Source organism: Pelophylax lessonae (assembly GCF_965119305.1).
Source record: "Pelophylax lessonae genome assembly, chromosome: 13".
Classification (NCBI taxonomy): Eukaryota; Metazoa; Chordata; class Amphibia; order Anura; family Ranidae; genus Pelophylax; species Pelophylax lessonae.
The window spans coordinates 179922731-179939270 of NC_138780.1; the positions used below are offsets into that span (position 1 = coordinate 179922731).

The window sequence follows — 16540 nt, forward strand, 5'->3', positions numbered from 1 at the left end:
GCCTTGAGGTCCAGGATTGGACGCACTTTGCCTTCCTTCCAACTGTGAACAGGTTTGAGTAAGAACCCTGAAATTGTACCGAAGTCAGAACAGGGACAATCACCCCTTGAAGGAACAGGTCTTTTATCGCCCCAAACAGACCCTATAACCAGTCTGTGGGCAGGCGCAGGTTGGAAGGACAAAACCTTGCTGGGGGACAAGAGCGAAAACAAAATGGCAGCACCACGAGGCATACAGGGACCTGGAATGGGCGGGGGGCACCAGGCCTCAGGACGGATACAGGCAGAATGGGGGGCCCTGACTGGAGCCCTCACCAGGTACAACCTCCCTGCAAAATCCATCATCTGGCCATCACCGGCACACCCCCCCCCCCATCAGTGACCTGCCCCCACCCCAGAAAGGTGGCCAGACCACTCAAAAAAAACATCCCCAGTGTATGTGGGGGGCAGAATGAGAGATTTGACGGGGGGGGGGGGGGTGTGACTGCGGGAAGGAGGGGAACCCGGGGGTCTGACCGTTTCAAGGAGGGGCCCACGTCAACCCAAAAACCCACCAGGGGTAGACAACTACTTACCATACCAGGAACCTGGGGGGGCACTGCTCCAGACAGCCCCCCATTTCGATGGAGAGGAGGATCTATCGGCCAGGAGGATTGCCATGACTCAGGCTGAGGCCAGGTCGCATGCGACCTTATGAGACGTTTAACCTCGCAGGGCCAGCCCCTGTCCAGTGGGGCTATGTCGCAGCCAACCTAGTGTGCAGCAGAGGCCTGCGCTCGCTCGCTGGTCAGACTGGGGGTGACCACTGGATCTAGATTATGCAGCCCGTCGCCCAGTCCTGCAGCTGATTGCAGATCTCACAGGAAAAATCCAGGAGAAAAAAAAAAATGTATCGAGGCGTTACTTTGACCGCCGATCTGCCCTGTGAAATCAGCTGGAAATTGGCATCTTTTGTTACAAAGGACATAAACTGCAGCATAAGAGGCTTTATAACAGAGGATACTGTGTGTAGTTTATGAAGTGGCTTAACCACTTTAAGCAGACCATACATGGTGCAAATTTCTTTGCTTTCTTCATGGGTTGCAGGAAAGAAATTTGGTTGATTTCCCCATCAATACAGACAGTGCTGACCGGGGAATCCATCCTGCCAAGTCATGTATTCTTCCAGCGGGGGAAGCAGTTCTCACCGGGAGAAGACAGTGATTATTGCTAGCGGCTGAGGCCACTAGCGGTAATGGCATGTTCGATCCAGCAGGCTGGTTGTACCCAAATTCAGCCTGCCCACACATGGGTCAAGTCTTGGCAGGCTCAGCAGATTCATTCTATGGCAGGCCTTAGAGCAGCACAGATTACACATAGGCACACATTTAACCCCTTAATCACCCCAATGTTAACCCCTTCCCTGCCAGTGTCATTAGTACAGTGACAGTGTATAGTATTAACACTGAATTAATGTCACAGATGTCGGTGTGAGTCAGTCCCGCCCCCCCCCCGGCATCAGTGTCAGATTGCCCATCACATCATCACAGTCCTGTTAGAAGTTGCTGATTGACATTCATAGTAAAAAAAAAAAAAATAATAATTCCAGTATATATCCCATAGTTCGTAGGCGCTATAACTTTCACGCAAACCAATCAATATACGCTTTTGATTTACGCTTTTGACCAGCCGCGGCAGATATACATGTATGGCGTTCGCAGGAAGGCCGCTAGGGGGCTCGTCCCTGGGGAAGCCAGCGTGTGTCAGGCCCTGACACCAGCGATCTCTCCCCGCTGAGGGAGAAAGACGGTCGGCTGATGTAAACACAGCCGTCCTTCCTTCTCCCTGTAATGATCACAGAGACCATGTGATCCTGCTATATAGGATGTGCATGTCTCTAATCATCTCACAAGCCCAACCCCCCCCCCACAGTTAGAATCACTCCCCTAGGCTTACATTTAACCTCTTGATCACCAACAGTATTAACCCCTTCCCTGTCAATGGCATTATTATAGTAACAGTGCATATGTATAGCACTGATTACTGTAGTAATGTCACTGGTCCCCCCCAAAAGTGTCAAAAATGTCAGTTAGGGGTCCGATCTGTCCGCCGCAATGTCGCAGTCCCGCAAAAAAATAGCAGATCGCTGCCATTACTAGTAAAAAAAAAAAAAAAAAGACATAAGCCTTTCCCATAGTTAGTAGACGCGATAACTTTTGCACAAGCCAATTTAAATACGCTGATTGTGATTTTTTTTACCAAAAATATGTAGCAGAAAACAAATTGGCCTAAAATGTTAAAAAATTAATTTATATTTTTTGGAGAATCATATAAAAAGAATGTGAAAAAAAAAATTTGTCGCTCTTTTGGTTTTGAACGCAAAAAAAAAAAAAATCGCACAGGTGATCAAATACCACCAAAAAAATCTCTAATTTGTGGGGGGAAAAAAAAAAGGACGTAAATTTACTTTGAGTACAGCGTTGCACAACTGCGCAATTGTCCGTTAATGTAACGCAGTGCTGAATAGCAAAATAGGGCCTGGTCAGGAAGGGGGCAAATCCTTCCGGGGCTAAAGTGGTTAAAACAGACATGTAGCAGAATACATTTTGGCCTAAATTTTTGAAGGAATTAGATTTTTTTTTTTAACTGGATGTTTTACAGCAGAAAGTAATTTATTTATTTTTTTTTTTTTCATTTTCGATCTTTATTTGTTTATATAGCAAAAGAACCACAGAAAAACCCACAGGTGATCAAATACTACTAAAAGAAAGCTCTATGTGCCGGTTCACACTTGTGCGGCTGCGGAGATCGCATGTAATTCGGAGCTCCTTCATTACATGCGATCTCATGTGCGGTGTGAATTTCAGCCATACACTCTGTATGGCTGAATTCGCACTGCATCCGCACAGGAGGCATTTTTTGAGCCGCTTAAAAATCGGATCGCACAGTGGTTTACACTAGTGCGATCCGATCCTGTGCGAACTGTCAGATCGCACTGCGATATGCAATCAAACTGGGGGTGTCGTTAACATTTAATTGACACCCCCTGCGTATCGCATATGGCAGTGTGAACTGCCAGATGTGCGGAGGCGATGCGGGAACACGCTGCATATTCGCAGCGTTCCCGCATCGCACAGGTGTGAACCGAGCCTATTTGTGTGAAAAAAAAATGATAGAAATGTGTGAAGTCAGTAAAAATTTTAGCATCTACAAAACTAGGAGATATATATATATATATATATTGTTTTTTACTAGAAATGGCGGCGATCAGCGACCTATAGCGGCAGACAGTCGGCCACTGACACCAATACAGCGATCAGTGCTAAAAAATATGCATGGTCACTGTATTGACACAGGCTGGGAAAGGAATAACATCAGGGGTGATCAAAGGGGTTAACTGTGTGCCTAGCTGGTGTTTTCTGTGGTGGAGGTGCATTTACTAGGGGAAGGCATGGATTGGTGCCTCTGCTTTGCAGGAACACAGGATCCATGCATTCGGTACAGAGGCAGAATGGCGATCTGTCAGTACAGAAGACTGGGTGAGGTGCCAGCAGACAGAGTCCATGGTACCCGCCAACCAGCTCCTGTTGTGTAAAATCACAGCAGGAGTGGACCGCCAGCGGCGCACGTGCGTGCCCCAAACCCGGAAGTGATTTGGCACAGACTGGGGGAGGTTTCTTATACTTGGTGGTGGATACCTACCTGTTCACAGATCCTTATCAAAGTTACATTGAAGAATTAATCATTTAAACTATTATTGATTGAACTATCACAGGTGTTTAACTCACCGTTGTTTTATTTATTGCAATATTTGTGACCGTCCTGTGCACACACACACACTTTTGTTTTTTTTTGCGCAACTTTGCCATTTATGTTTTGTTTGGGTGATATCTCACTGTATAGTTGTAGCTTTAGGCCCCGTTCAGTTCAGTCGCGTCAAAATGTATCCGTTTTTCATCCATTTTTCGTCCGTTTTTCATCATCCACTACCAATGCAAAAACGGATGAAAAACGGACCGTTTGTCCGTTTACATCCGTTTTTTTGACGGATGAAAAATAGGGCATTCATCCGTTCCAAAAAATGGACATTGACGGGAGCGGATGAAAACGGATGTTAATGGATGATCATCCGCTGTCATCCGTTTTTACATAGAGATGCATTGATGTCCGTTTTTCATCCGTCAACGGATCAATAAAAAAAACGGACAAACGGACCGTATGTGTGAAAGGGGCCTTATTTACCATCAGCTTATTTTTGTTTAGCGCAGTTATTGTTTTTCTTTATAAACTTGAACTTCCTGATGCTTTATCTGGAACCCCCCCCCGTGTGTCTCTCTGAAACTAGAATTCACTTTTTTATGCCACCGGGTGGAACTACCGTCAGAAAAAGGGCACAGATAAAGCAAACATCCCCCCAAAAAATTGTTCTCTGGCTTCAGAAAATCAATAAAATGGAGAATCTTATTGCGATGGCACAACATAAAAGTGATAAACACGCTGACAGATGGAGGCTCTGAGATTTATTCATACCTCTGGGGAGGGAATCACCCTATTGGGGACATCGCTCCATACCCAGAGGACTGGAATTCTGTGGATACGGCGACATTATCGGTGGGCAATCCTGCAAATCACCTGATCGGGGCTAGATGACCCCTCATCCGCCCTATTCCTATCCCCCCCCCTTCTTTGCCTTCCCTCCCCCTTTTTTTTTCTTCTCCCTCTCTGCCTTCCTCTTTCTTCTCCCATTTTCTCCATTCCTTTCTCTGGTGTTTTCCCCGCTTTTCTTCTTCACTTCTTATAAAAAAAAAAAAAAGGAAACCCTCTGTAATGGGTATCTTTCATTACACATATCTGAGGAGTTTGTCCATCTCCGTCCCTTACACTTACGGACTTACTACTGTTGTTGTAATACCTGTACGATGGAAGAGGTTTATCTCTGTTGATATTATCTACGATCTTTTATTGTTATTGATGTACCCATATTCCACATGTTAATAAAAACTTTTTTTTTTCAAATATAAAAGGGCACAGAAGGGTTTCTAGGATTTCTTTTCCATGGTCATAAATGGACGGGTTTCCATAATAATGAGACAGAAGAAGTGAAAATAAATGTGTTTTTATTTATTAGCAGCCAACAAACCCCTCCCCCCCAAAGCGGAGACGGTGTCAGAGGAACCCAAGTTCATTGGCCAATGAGAATCTTCCAGGGGTTTGTAGAAACTGAATAAAAGACATCAGACAGACAATCACAGTCCGTTCTTCCAGCTCGGTCCATCCTTACGTCATGCCGAAAAGAACGGTCAGTTTAAGGCCACTCTGTCACCGAAGCCCCTTCCACAGCGTCAGGAATGTGATGTCATCTGGGAAGGCAGGCCAAGGGGGCGCTCCATTCCAGGTGTTCTGGTCCCACATGTCCGGCCTTGTTGGACCTCCGCTTTCAGCCAGGCTGACTCTCAGAATAGAAAAGTAACATTAATGGTTTAATCCGCCATCTCTGGGTCGCTTGCGCATCACTCCAGTGCCAGACTGAGGAGACGCGACATAAATGATGGCCACACCCGCCTCACCAGAGACTCAGACAGCCGCAGGGAAAAGATGGCCGCCTCTAGAGGAAGAGACATGGAGACGCATGAAGACGGGAGGCAATAGCTGACAATCCGCCTCAGTGACCCCATACATCTCCAGCCCCTCCCAAAATGGCGGGACGTTTAAAGCAGCACCTTATTAGCACCTGTGCTGCTTTCCGCCACCTGCGATGATACGAATGCTTTAAAAGACGTAGTAGAAGTGATGTGAATAGCTGCCCAGGGATCGGTTCTCCGCAGAGCGAAGCCGGATCCAAATGAGCCGTGCAGGGAAGCCTCAGACTTGGAAACGTGCAGTCTTCAATGGTCCCATCCCAATAAATAACATATAAAAAGAAAAAAAAAATATACATATATATATAAAAGTAACATCTCCACCCAGATTGAGGGGGACAGAGGGCAGAACACGGCTCATCTCTCCTGACACAGAGGACCCAGCTGATGGAAGTGGCCCCGCACAAGGAGTCCCAGTGATCACCCAGCGGACATCAATCTTCAGTCTCCTCATATGTGGTCTCATCGAAGGGCCGGTCCAGCAGAGGCACAAAGTGGTGGCGGGAGTACTTGAGCTGAAGGAGGTCTCCGACTTCACTGATCTTATTCAGCGCCTGGGGAGACAGTGTGGGGTCAGAGTGCAAAAGGTTGGAGGTCAAAGAAGGAGAAGCACAGAGAACAGGGGACACTCTACAGGAAGAGGGAGGAGAACAAAGATGGGTGGGACAGTATACAGAAAGTGGGAGGAGCACAGAGGACACTATACAGGAAGAGGGAGGAGCACTGATGAGAGGACACTATACAGGAAGAGGGAGGAGCACTGATGAGAGGACACTATAGAGGAAGAGGGAGGAGCACAGATGAGAGGATACTATACAGGAAGAGGGAGGAGCACAGATGAGAGGATACTATACAGGAAGAGGGAGGAGGACTACAGATGAGAGGACTATGCAGGAAGAGGGAGGAGCACAGAGGACAAGGGACACTATACAGGAAGAGGGGGGAGCACAGAAGACAGGGGACACTATACAGGAAGAGGGGGGAGCACAGAAGACAGGGGACACTATACAGGAAGAGGGAGGAGCACAGAGGACGGGGGACACTATACAGGAAGAGGGAGGAGCACAGAGGACGGGGGACACTATACAGGAAGAGGGAGGAGCACAGAGGACAAGGGACACTATACAGGAAGAGGGAGGAGCACAGAGGACAAGGGACACTATACAGGAAGAAGGAGGAGCACAGAGGATGGGGGACATTATACAGGAATAGGGAGGAGCAGAGGACAGGGAACACTATACAGTAGGAGGGAGCACTATACAATAAGAGAGAGCAGACAATAATGGAAGACGGTAGGACTAAGAAAACTCACCAGGTCCAACATCTCTCTGGTATGTGCAGCTGACACACAGAAGCGAGCTCTGGATTCAATGATGGGGGTGGCTGGAAATCCCACAACCACTACACCGATATTTCTCTTTAGCATCTCTCGCCCGAATGCCCTGTGTATAAAAAAAAAAAAAAAAAGAAGATGGATCAGCCTTGTGAACCTGGCAGGGTCTCCGCAACCTACAGGTGGGGGTGAGCCACAACAATCAGAACCATTAATATTTCCTTCTTTGGGGATGATCATACACATCCACACCCTAAACCTGACTCTGCTGGATCAAACATAACCAGGACCTGTCCCCTGACCTATGTAGTTACTAGAGAAACGGTCTCCAATGGTCAGGCGCAAATCACTGTCATTCCTCATCAGCAGAGATAAAGACCGCTGTCATGGTGCCGGCTTGAAGGAACCCTCTCAGGAATTTATGGGCAGTAGTCAACAAGCTTTCTGAAAATGCTGGCTGTACTGCGGATCCCCCCCCCCCCTAGAGATCGGGGTCCTGACTTTACTGACTGCATGCTTGCTCTGGATCAGCATTTCCTTGTTTAAGAAAAGCAACATTAAAAAGGATTTTCCAAACCCCCCAGAAGTGCCGCTCAGCACTGACAGGGAATGCCGCACTGTGCAATTCTGGAGGATCCGCAGTTCCCTCACAAGAACCGGCATACACATAGCGCTCTACTGAGTCTTACAAACTAAAGCCTTACCCGATCTTTGCTGGCATGTAAAGCATCAATGGGACCACCGGAGAGTCACTGTTGCCATAAATGATGAAGCCCATCTCGGTCAAGCGGCGCCTGAAATATCGCGTGTTCTCGGCTAACTGCTCCACCCGCTGCCGACCTGTATGGAGAAGAAAGATCGTAAGTCGCCATAACAGAGTAGGAGATGTCCACAGAACAGCAAGATTTCCATTGCAGCACCAAGCGGATACCATTCAGAAATCAAATACAAAAGAGGATACTATTTATTCAAATAAATGATTAACAATTGATAAAGATTTCATTAAAATTTGTTAAATTTTTTGTATTTAAATAAAAAATATTTTAGATTAAATTTGTATGAACTTATTAAAAAACCTAAAGGATTCACAAATCATATTTGCAAATTTACTGATCAATATTCAACATAAGACTGGATGGAGGACTTTCTCCCACCTGGAGGGACAACATTCTCTTCCACACCGCCGACATTCTGCCACTCGGAGGGACACACCGCCAACTTCCTCCCACCTAGAGGGACAACGTTCTACACACAACTGACTTCCTCCCACCTAGAGGGACAACGCTCTCCTACACACCGCCAACTTCCTCCCACCTGGAGGGACAACGTTCTCCTACACACCGCCAACTTCCTCCCACCTAGAGGGACAACGTTCTCCTACACACCGCCACCTTCCTCCCACCTAGAGGGACAACGTTCTCCTACACACCGCCACCTTCCTCCCACCTAGAGGGACAACGTTCTCCTACACACCGCCAACTTCTTCCCACCTAGAGGGACAACAATCTACTACACACCGCCAACTTCCTCCCACCTAGAGGGACAACGTTCTCCTACACACCGCCACCTTCCTCCCACCTAGAGGGACAACGCTCTCCTACACACCGCCAACTTCCTCCCACCTGGAGGGACAACGTTCTCCTACACACCGCCAACTTCCTCCCACCTGGAGGGACAACGTTCTCCTACACACCGCCAACTTCTTCCCACCTAGAGGGACAACAATCTACTACACACCGCCACCTTCCTGCCTCCTGGAGGGACAACAATCTACTACACACCGCCAACTTCCTCCCACCTGAAGGGATAACATTCTCCAACACACTGCCGACATTCTGCCACTTGGAGGGACAACGTTCTACACACCACCAACTTCCTGCCTCCTGGAGTGACAACGTTCTCCTACACACAGCCAACTTCCTCCTATCTGGAGGGATAACCTCCTACACACCGCTGACATCCTGCCAATGTTTTATATACAGTAACTGGACTTCATGCAGATCAAGGCTTAAAAAGGCCACCCCCCCCCCCCCCTTAAACTTTGAAGCCCACACCACAGGAGTCTTCAGGAGGGGAGGAGAGGAGGAGAGTTTTCCTGCACACCCTCCTGCACGCATGCTTAAGCTACGGGCAGATGGATTTCAGAAAGTAAATGCTACATGAATCATTTGCCCTTACTCGACATGGCCAAGGCCAGAAATGCTGGGGGGAGATTTTCAGGAGGGGAGGAGAGGTGTACTCAGCTATGCACAACCTCCTGCATAAGGGCAGATGGATTCCAGGAAGTAAATGCTACATGAATCATTTGCCCTTTACCCAAGATGGCCAATGCCAGAAGTGCTGGGGGAGGGGGTGTATTTCAGAAGGGGAGAGGGGTTTCCTCAGCTAAACACACCCTCCTGCATGCATGAGCTAAGGGCAGATGGATTCCAGGAAGTGCTACGTGAATCATTTTTCCTTACTCAAGATGGCCAAGGCCAGAAATACAGAGGGGGGGGGGGGTTTCAAAGTGATTTCAACTAATAATAAAGACATTGATGGATAGGAGAGTTTGCTTTGAATATATAAAATCAACTAAATTGTGTGTTTGGTTTGTAGCGCTCAGGCATTATTTACTGTGACAAAGCCCAGCATGATCTTCCCATACAAACTGGGGGAGGGGGGGGGGGTCTCTTCTGCTTTATTTTTGAGAATCCAGCAGGAACCCCTCACGGTTATCTCTCACCAACCAGCAATAAATCAGTCTAGCTGGTCTCAGTGTATTTTATATCTTCCCAACAACATAAGAGAAGGATGTGGGTGATCTCAAGGCTGCAGATAACAATCCACAGTAAAGTTTCTAGTGTGCAGTTATTTTAATATGGAATTCACATAAAAATGGCATTTTGGACTTTTCTCTAACATGGAATAAAAGGGAACACTCCTATAGCGGATGCGGAGTTACTCCTTACATAACCGGAAATATTCAGCAGTCCGCTATACACAACAATGGAGACCTCTCTGCACAATCCCCATCGATATTGTCAGTTCAGGAAAACGTAAATCGGATTTACCAGCGATTAATTAGTAATCCTATTAGACGGGGTCAGAGGTCACCTGGAACTGCGTCACCGTGTCAGCCCTTGGCGAGGAGAGGCAGAGCTTGTGTGTCACCTCTCAGCGGGCGCAGCTGTGAACAGGAATGCGCATTGTATGTAAGGGGACGCATGACTACACAAGGTAAGACGGAAGATAACACGCAGCAAAAACACTTTGTTCTGATAATGCTCAACTATCGGAAATATCAGAGTGCGTGACAACGGCAAGAGTCCAGAAACATTCCAATCCCGTACCGGACAACTGTACATCCAGAGCCGCTGGGCTATAACCCAGATAAAATACACAACCATTTATCCAACTGTACAATGGGAGTGTGCCATGCCGTGGATTAAGTTTCATTCAGATGGGCAAATAAGAGTGGATAGGTTGCTGCGTGCTGCACTCTGCGCTGTGGCTGCATGCAAACTGCACAATTATCGTGCCACCCCTGGACGCAAACGCTCTGCCTCCGGGGCATACTAACCCACGGCTCAAAATGTCAATTCCTGAGCTACTAGCTAGGCCTTAGGAGTTACTCAACACCAGATTCTCCAGCCAATTCCTACCCTGCCCCTAAACACGCCATTTAAATGATCTCATGAAATGACACTTAAATGTTTCATGCAGAAATAAAGATGTTGTTAAATTTTTATGTTTGTAACTTCTCAGTGCCCATCCAGCACCAGCCCGCCAGCGCCCATCCAGCAACAGCCCGCCAGCGCCCATCCAGCAACAGCCCGCCAGCGCCCATCCAGCAACAGCCCGCCAGCGCCCATCCAGCAACATCCCACCCAGCAACAGCCCACCAGCCCCCATCCAGCACCAGCCCACCAGCACCCATCCAGCACCAGCCCACCAGCACCAGCCCCCATCCAGCAAAATTTTAAGGGCTGTACTAGTCTATTATGAAAGGCTTGTAAAACAGATCGCTGTCACCGCTGTCCTTCACCAGTCTTCCTTTCAGATTCTCAGGCTCCGGCTGTTTAAATGGCCGAGCTGCAATGACCTCACTCCCAGGAGTCACAGTTGCACCACAGCACTGGGTTGAGGGGTCCATGCAGTGTGCATGCGTCAGTGACATCACTGGCTGCAAAACATGCAATGGTGCACATTGAGGAAATATTAATTTTACCTACTAGTAAGATTATAAGCTTACCTGTAGGCAAAAGTAACAAAAGCAGAGTTTACTGTCACTTTAATCACATGCAGCCGCTCAAACAAGCATTTACATGTGAGCAATGGTGGTGGCGATAATAGACTTGTACAGGGTACAAATCTGGCCATGGGCTGGAGGCAGTTTCTCTTCCTGGCAAGCAGCTTCTCACTGGGGCCCTATGAAAATGGGCTCCTAGATGTATTTGAGGATGTCAGGTAATGGAGCTCTGTGTATGTGAAGTGAAGGCAGGACTGAGACTTCAGGCATCCTTAAAAAGGAGAAATACAGCCAAAGCTCATTTGACTGTACTTCTCCTGTGGACCACAGGAGTCCAGTCCATTCTGCACTCCTGTGACCGGTTTTCAGCAGAGCGGCCTGAAGTCCGCTGTCAGCTGATATCACAGACCCAGGCAAGATCGAGACAATGGAGTCAGGTTCCGCCCACATGCCTGGACTGACACCAGGCCAGGCCTCTCAGCGAGCCGCCGAGAGCCTGAGCTGGCCGCTCCCGCCCCAGCCCAGCGCTCCAGTGGCAGTCACCAGCTCTCTGCTCAGGGGAGTCTGAGAACCGAGTGATCGGTGGTGTTTGATCGCTCGGTTCTCCGTGTTCAAGTTGGCAAGTATGAGTCAGAAAAAATAAATAAATAAAACATACTTCTCTTTTAAAGTGGAACTTCACTCTCTCACTCAACTTTAATTATTTTATTCCCTATGCTGCTAGCATTAGTAAATAGATAGAATAGTATCTCATATCCTTTACTGATTTTAAACTTTTTTTTTTTGTTACTTTTTGGTTTCTTGCCTTGACAGATGTCATACATTCCAGGAGTCTTCAGGAGGGGTTTTCTCAGCTAAGCACACCCTTCTGCCTGAGCTAAGGACAAATGGATTCCAGAAAGTAAATGTTACATGAATCATTTGCCCTTTCTCAAGGGTGTCTCTTGGGTGGGGTGGCATTACCGTTGCAGTTTTCACCCATATTGAAAGCGGATTTTCACTGCATCCGAGCACCAAAAACTATTTAATTCATTTTTTAATATTCAAAGCAAAATTCCCCATTCCATTCATCTGTCCGCTTTATATTGTTGAGAAATCACTTTGAAAAATAACCCCCCTAGACTTTCTGGCAGTGGCCATCTTGATATATCCCAGGGGTCTTCAGGAGGGGGGAGAAGGTGTTTTCTACGCTAAGCACACCCTCCTGTCTGCAAACCTGAGCTAAGGACAGATGGATTCCAGGAAGTAAATGTTACATGAATCATTTGCCCCTACTCAAGATGGCTACGGCCAGAGAGTCTACGGGGATTGTTATTTAAAGAGATTTCTCAACAAAATAAAGCACAGAGACATGGATGGATGGATGGATGGATGGGGGAGTTTTGACAATTAAAATGAATGTGTTTTTGGTTTGTGGTGCTCCGTGTGCTGCAACTGTAATACCACCCCTCCCCATCCCCACCCAGGAGACACCAGAGGACAACTGTGCAGGGCAATAAAAGGTTAACCCACATCCACTAAGAGGATCATCTCCAGACTCTGAGCACTTCACCGCACCAGTTATGTCAGCAGATACAGAGCATCTCCTTACGTCACATGACCCTGCCATCTGCATGCGATTATTCTTCATTTCCACCGTCCTATTATCTCCCTGAAAAGTAATGCTGACAGCAGGCCATTACTCCACCAAGAATGACAGCAGATGAGACATCTGCCGATCCTTGACGCATTTCCACTACCGGTGGGACCCCGCTGTCATCTTCTGCCTGACCCAGCCAATGGCTGATCTACGCATACAGGAAAATCTGCTCCCTTTGCGGTCAGCTCACGCACAAGGATTGATAAATGGGAAGAATAAAATATAATCCCTGGCAATTCTCAGTTCTTCCGATACCCAAAGGCGTCTTATAAAACTTTACCTATAGACTGCAACAATGATACAATCAGCTACAGTGCAAAGATCTGTCCATGTGTGGTCACTACGGTAATACAGATACTCAATAGTGAGAGTTCCAATAGATGGAGAGAAGACAGATGGCATGGGGACCAACCAGAGTCTGAGGATCAATGAGGGAGGGAAAGAAGAGTTAGTCATGCAGGAGTTCTCTGCCAACAATGACAACTGCACCAGAGGAGCTTACACTTTAACGTCCAACCAGTCACACACTATTATACATTTTAATAGCTCTGACACATTCTGCGGTGCTGTACAGAAGCCATTGAGCTTGGCACATTAGCCTCTGCACCAGAGAAGCTTACACTCCAATGTCCCCTCCAGTGTCACACAGTATTCTTCTACATTTACATATCTCAGGAAAGTAAGTACACCCCTCACATTTTTGTAAATATTTTATTCTATCTTTTCATGTGACAACACTGAAGAAATGACACTTTGCTACAATGTAAAGTAGTGAGTGTACAGCTTGTATAACAGTGTAAATTTGCTGTACCCTCAAAATAACTCAACACACAGCCATTAATGTCTAAACCACTGGCAACAAAAGTGAGTACACCCCTAAGTAAAAATGTCCAAATTGGGCCCAATTAGCCATTTTCCCTCCCCAGTGTCATGTGACTCAGTGTTACCAGGTCTCAGGTGTGAATGGGGAGCAGGTGTGTTAAATGTGGTGTTATCACTCTCACTCTCTCATACTGGTCACTGAACGTTCAACATGGCACCTCATGGCAAAGAACTCTCTGAGGATCTAAAAAAAAAAAAAAAATATTGTTGCTCTACATAAAGATGGCATAGGCTATAAGGAGTTTGCCAAGACCCTGAAACTGAGCTGCAGCACAGCAGCAAAATTTGGCAGCGATTACGGCCTTGCAAATTGGGAAAGCAGGCTACAAGATGCCAATGTCAAGGATGCCAGCTGGAAGGAAAGGAAACTCTCTAACAGGGAAAGGATTGACCTGATTAAAACTTACCTGATCCCAGCATGCTTGTAGGTCAGCTTTGCCTGCGTTTTGCCAGTGTCTCTCTACGCGAAAATCCAGCTGATATGGGGGAACAAACAACCTCATTAAGAGGTCTGCAACCTATCTTCTCAGGCGGATGGGTGGCCTAGGTATGGTCAACCCAGGGGTATTTTCTTCTCTGTTTTGAAACAATTTTAGTAACATGCTGGCAGAGGAACCACCTGGGTGGGTTGGTATTTTTCAGTCCGGGTTTAGGCCTTTTCTGCAAAGCTGGGAGAATGGTGGGCCAGTGAAAAGCCTGAGGGTCCGACATGGTAAGCTCCCAGCTTACATTACCCCTTGCCTGAAAATGCTTTGGCAGTGATGAGTGACGGTGGAGGAAATTCAGTCTCTTCCTAGGAAGGCCCTGGAGGGGAGGGTTGTTGAATCTGCCTTTAGCGAGCCACTGGCCTTGAGGGATTGTCCAGCTTCCTTTTATGAGGGAGGGTCTGCGTTTGATTTATCTGGAGAGAATCTCTTTGAAGTTTCAGGATTTGGTCTGGCTCTCTTTTCATGGCAGGCTCTATGTGAAGGGCAACTTGAAGCATCGTTCTGCGGAGAACCGTGGTTGTACAAGAGTGGAGTGTGGTGGTGTGGAGGAGACGATGGACCATTTCTTGCTTCAGTGCCCCTTTAATACAGAGGTCTATAAGAGGTTGGGTGGAGCTCCGTAGTTATGCGGAGTGGTCATACGGGTTATTTGAGACGCATAGGGATTTTGAGTTTGAGACCATTTTTCTAGTTTGCTTAGTAGCCCGTTACTTCACATGGAATGCATGGCGTCAGGTTTCCACTTAGAAAAAAGTCCTTCCTGTTGAGGTGGTGGTGCACAACATTTTGGGTGAGGTTGGGAAGACTCTGGGTCTTGAGAAGGACAGGTGGTGGCCTGGGACCTGGACAAAGGCGTGGAGGAATGTAAGGTCCCCGTAGTTGCTGTCTGTCAGTCTCTCAGCGTGCAGCTTTTCTGTCCTTTCACGTCCCCTAGATTTTTTATAGGATTGGATTTTTGGAAAAATGCTGCATGCATGTGTAGCAGGATTTCCAGGCATTGGGCCTGATGTGGGTCTGCCATGGTTACCGTAAACACCAACAGCACATTTAAGTCAGACAATGACCAGTCCGGCATCTTTGGTTTGTTTTGTTTATTTTATATGGGGATGGGAGAAGGGAATGAGTGGGATACTCCTCTGGCTCAACTAGGTACAAATTGGGACACTTTGAAGAAAAAAGGCCTTCTAGCGCTGTCTTGGTGCCTGCTGAATGCAGACAAACGCTTGCTGGCGCTTGAAATCACTGACTTGCTGTACTGTACTGAAAACTGACTTCTGACACTCTAGCTCAAAAGTCCTTGACACGGCTTCCTCCAGTCCTTTCTGACTGAGGTGGCCTCTATTAGATACTGCTGCAACTTGCAACACTAACTCTGAACACTTCAGGGCCCAACCGCTGGCACCCCCTTTACTCTTCAGGGTTAAACTCTGGCACCCCCTTTACTCTTCAGGGTTAAACTCTGGCATCCCCTTTACTCTATTTCACCACCGGCTAGCTAGCTCCATGATCCCTCTGACCTTCTCCGGAGTGGTCCCCTCTGACTAGGCAGACCCCCAGGGACAGTTCACAGTACTCGCGACTCAAGACTGCTTTCCTGGAACTCAACCCCCACAGCTCCGCTGGTCCTCAGGATCCTTCCTGCAGCTCAGCTTAGCCCTGTATCCCCTCAGGCAAGCCGCCTGGGATACCGGATTCTTCCTGACAGGAGGAGAGACAGCCGTCGCCCTCCTCCTGGGACTCTGCTTTCCGAAAAAGACAACCTGTCATGTGCTCCCCACAGACTTATACCCCTTCCCAGAATGCTCTGCGGCAGAATCTGCCCTTCCAGGAAGGATAAAAGCCCTGGTGTGCTATTGGTCAGGTTTCCTCCACTGCCCAATGAGAGCCCTCATTGGGACACAGTGGGGAGACTCCCCAACTCAACAGGCACAAATCATGGCCCTGCTGATAAGCAGACAAGACCTACTACACTTTTCCTAGCACCTACCTTGGAGGGTGCTACACATGGGATAAAGGTGTAATCGTTTTAGCCTGAGGGGGTGTTAAGGTGGAGGTTAGGGCTTTCGTGTGCATTATAACAACATATATGTTGGTTTGTATATTTGGCTCTATTTAGGTTTTCTGTCAAAAAAACTATTTTTTTATGCTGAAGCTGCTTTGTTTATATATCATTTATTCTGTATATACATAAATATGTTTTTATTAGGTTTGTAAGATTTTAAACAAAATTTTACACTCCTGTTCCACCATAGTCACAATATACATTATATATTTATATAGCTCCGACATATTCTGCGGTGCTGCAGAGAAAATACTGATCTGGGCACATCAGCCTCTGCACCAGAGGAGC

General features: G+C 47.3%; 1 protein-coding gene across 1 annotated transcript in view; it reads right to left on the reverse strand.

The window, feature by feature from the left end:
• Positions 1-5685: 5685 nt before the first annotated feature.
• Positions 5686-16540, reverse strand: part of SPTLC2 (serine palmitoyltransferase long chain base subunit 2) — a 75521-nt gene continuing 64666 nt past the window's right edge. Inside the window, exons 10-12 of the mRNA XM_082242496.1 lie at positions 7655-7790; positions 6930-7059; positions 5686-6171 (exon numbers count right to left, since the gene is read on the reverse strand). Of these exons, the coding sequence (XP_082098622.1) occupies positions 6052-6171; positions 6930-7059; positions 7655-7790 (386 nt within the window). The 3' untranslated portion in view covers positions 5686-6051. The remainder of the gene's footprint in view (positions 6172-6929; positions 7060-7654; positions 7791-16540) is intronic.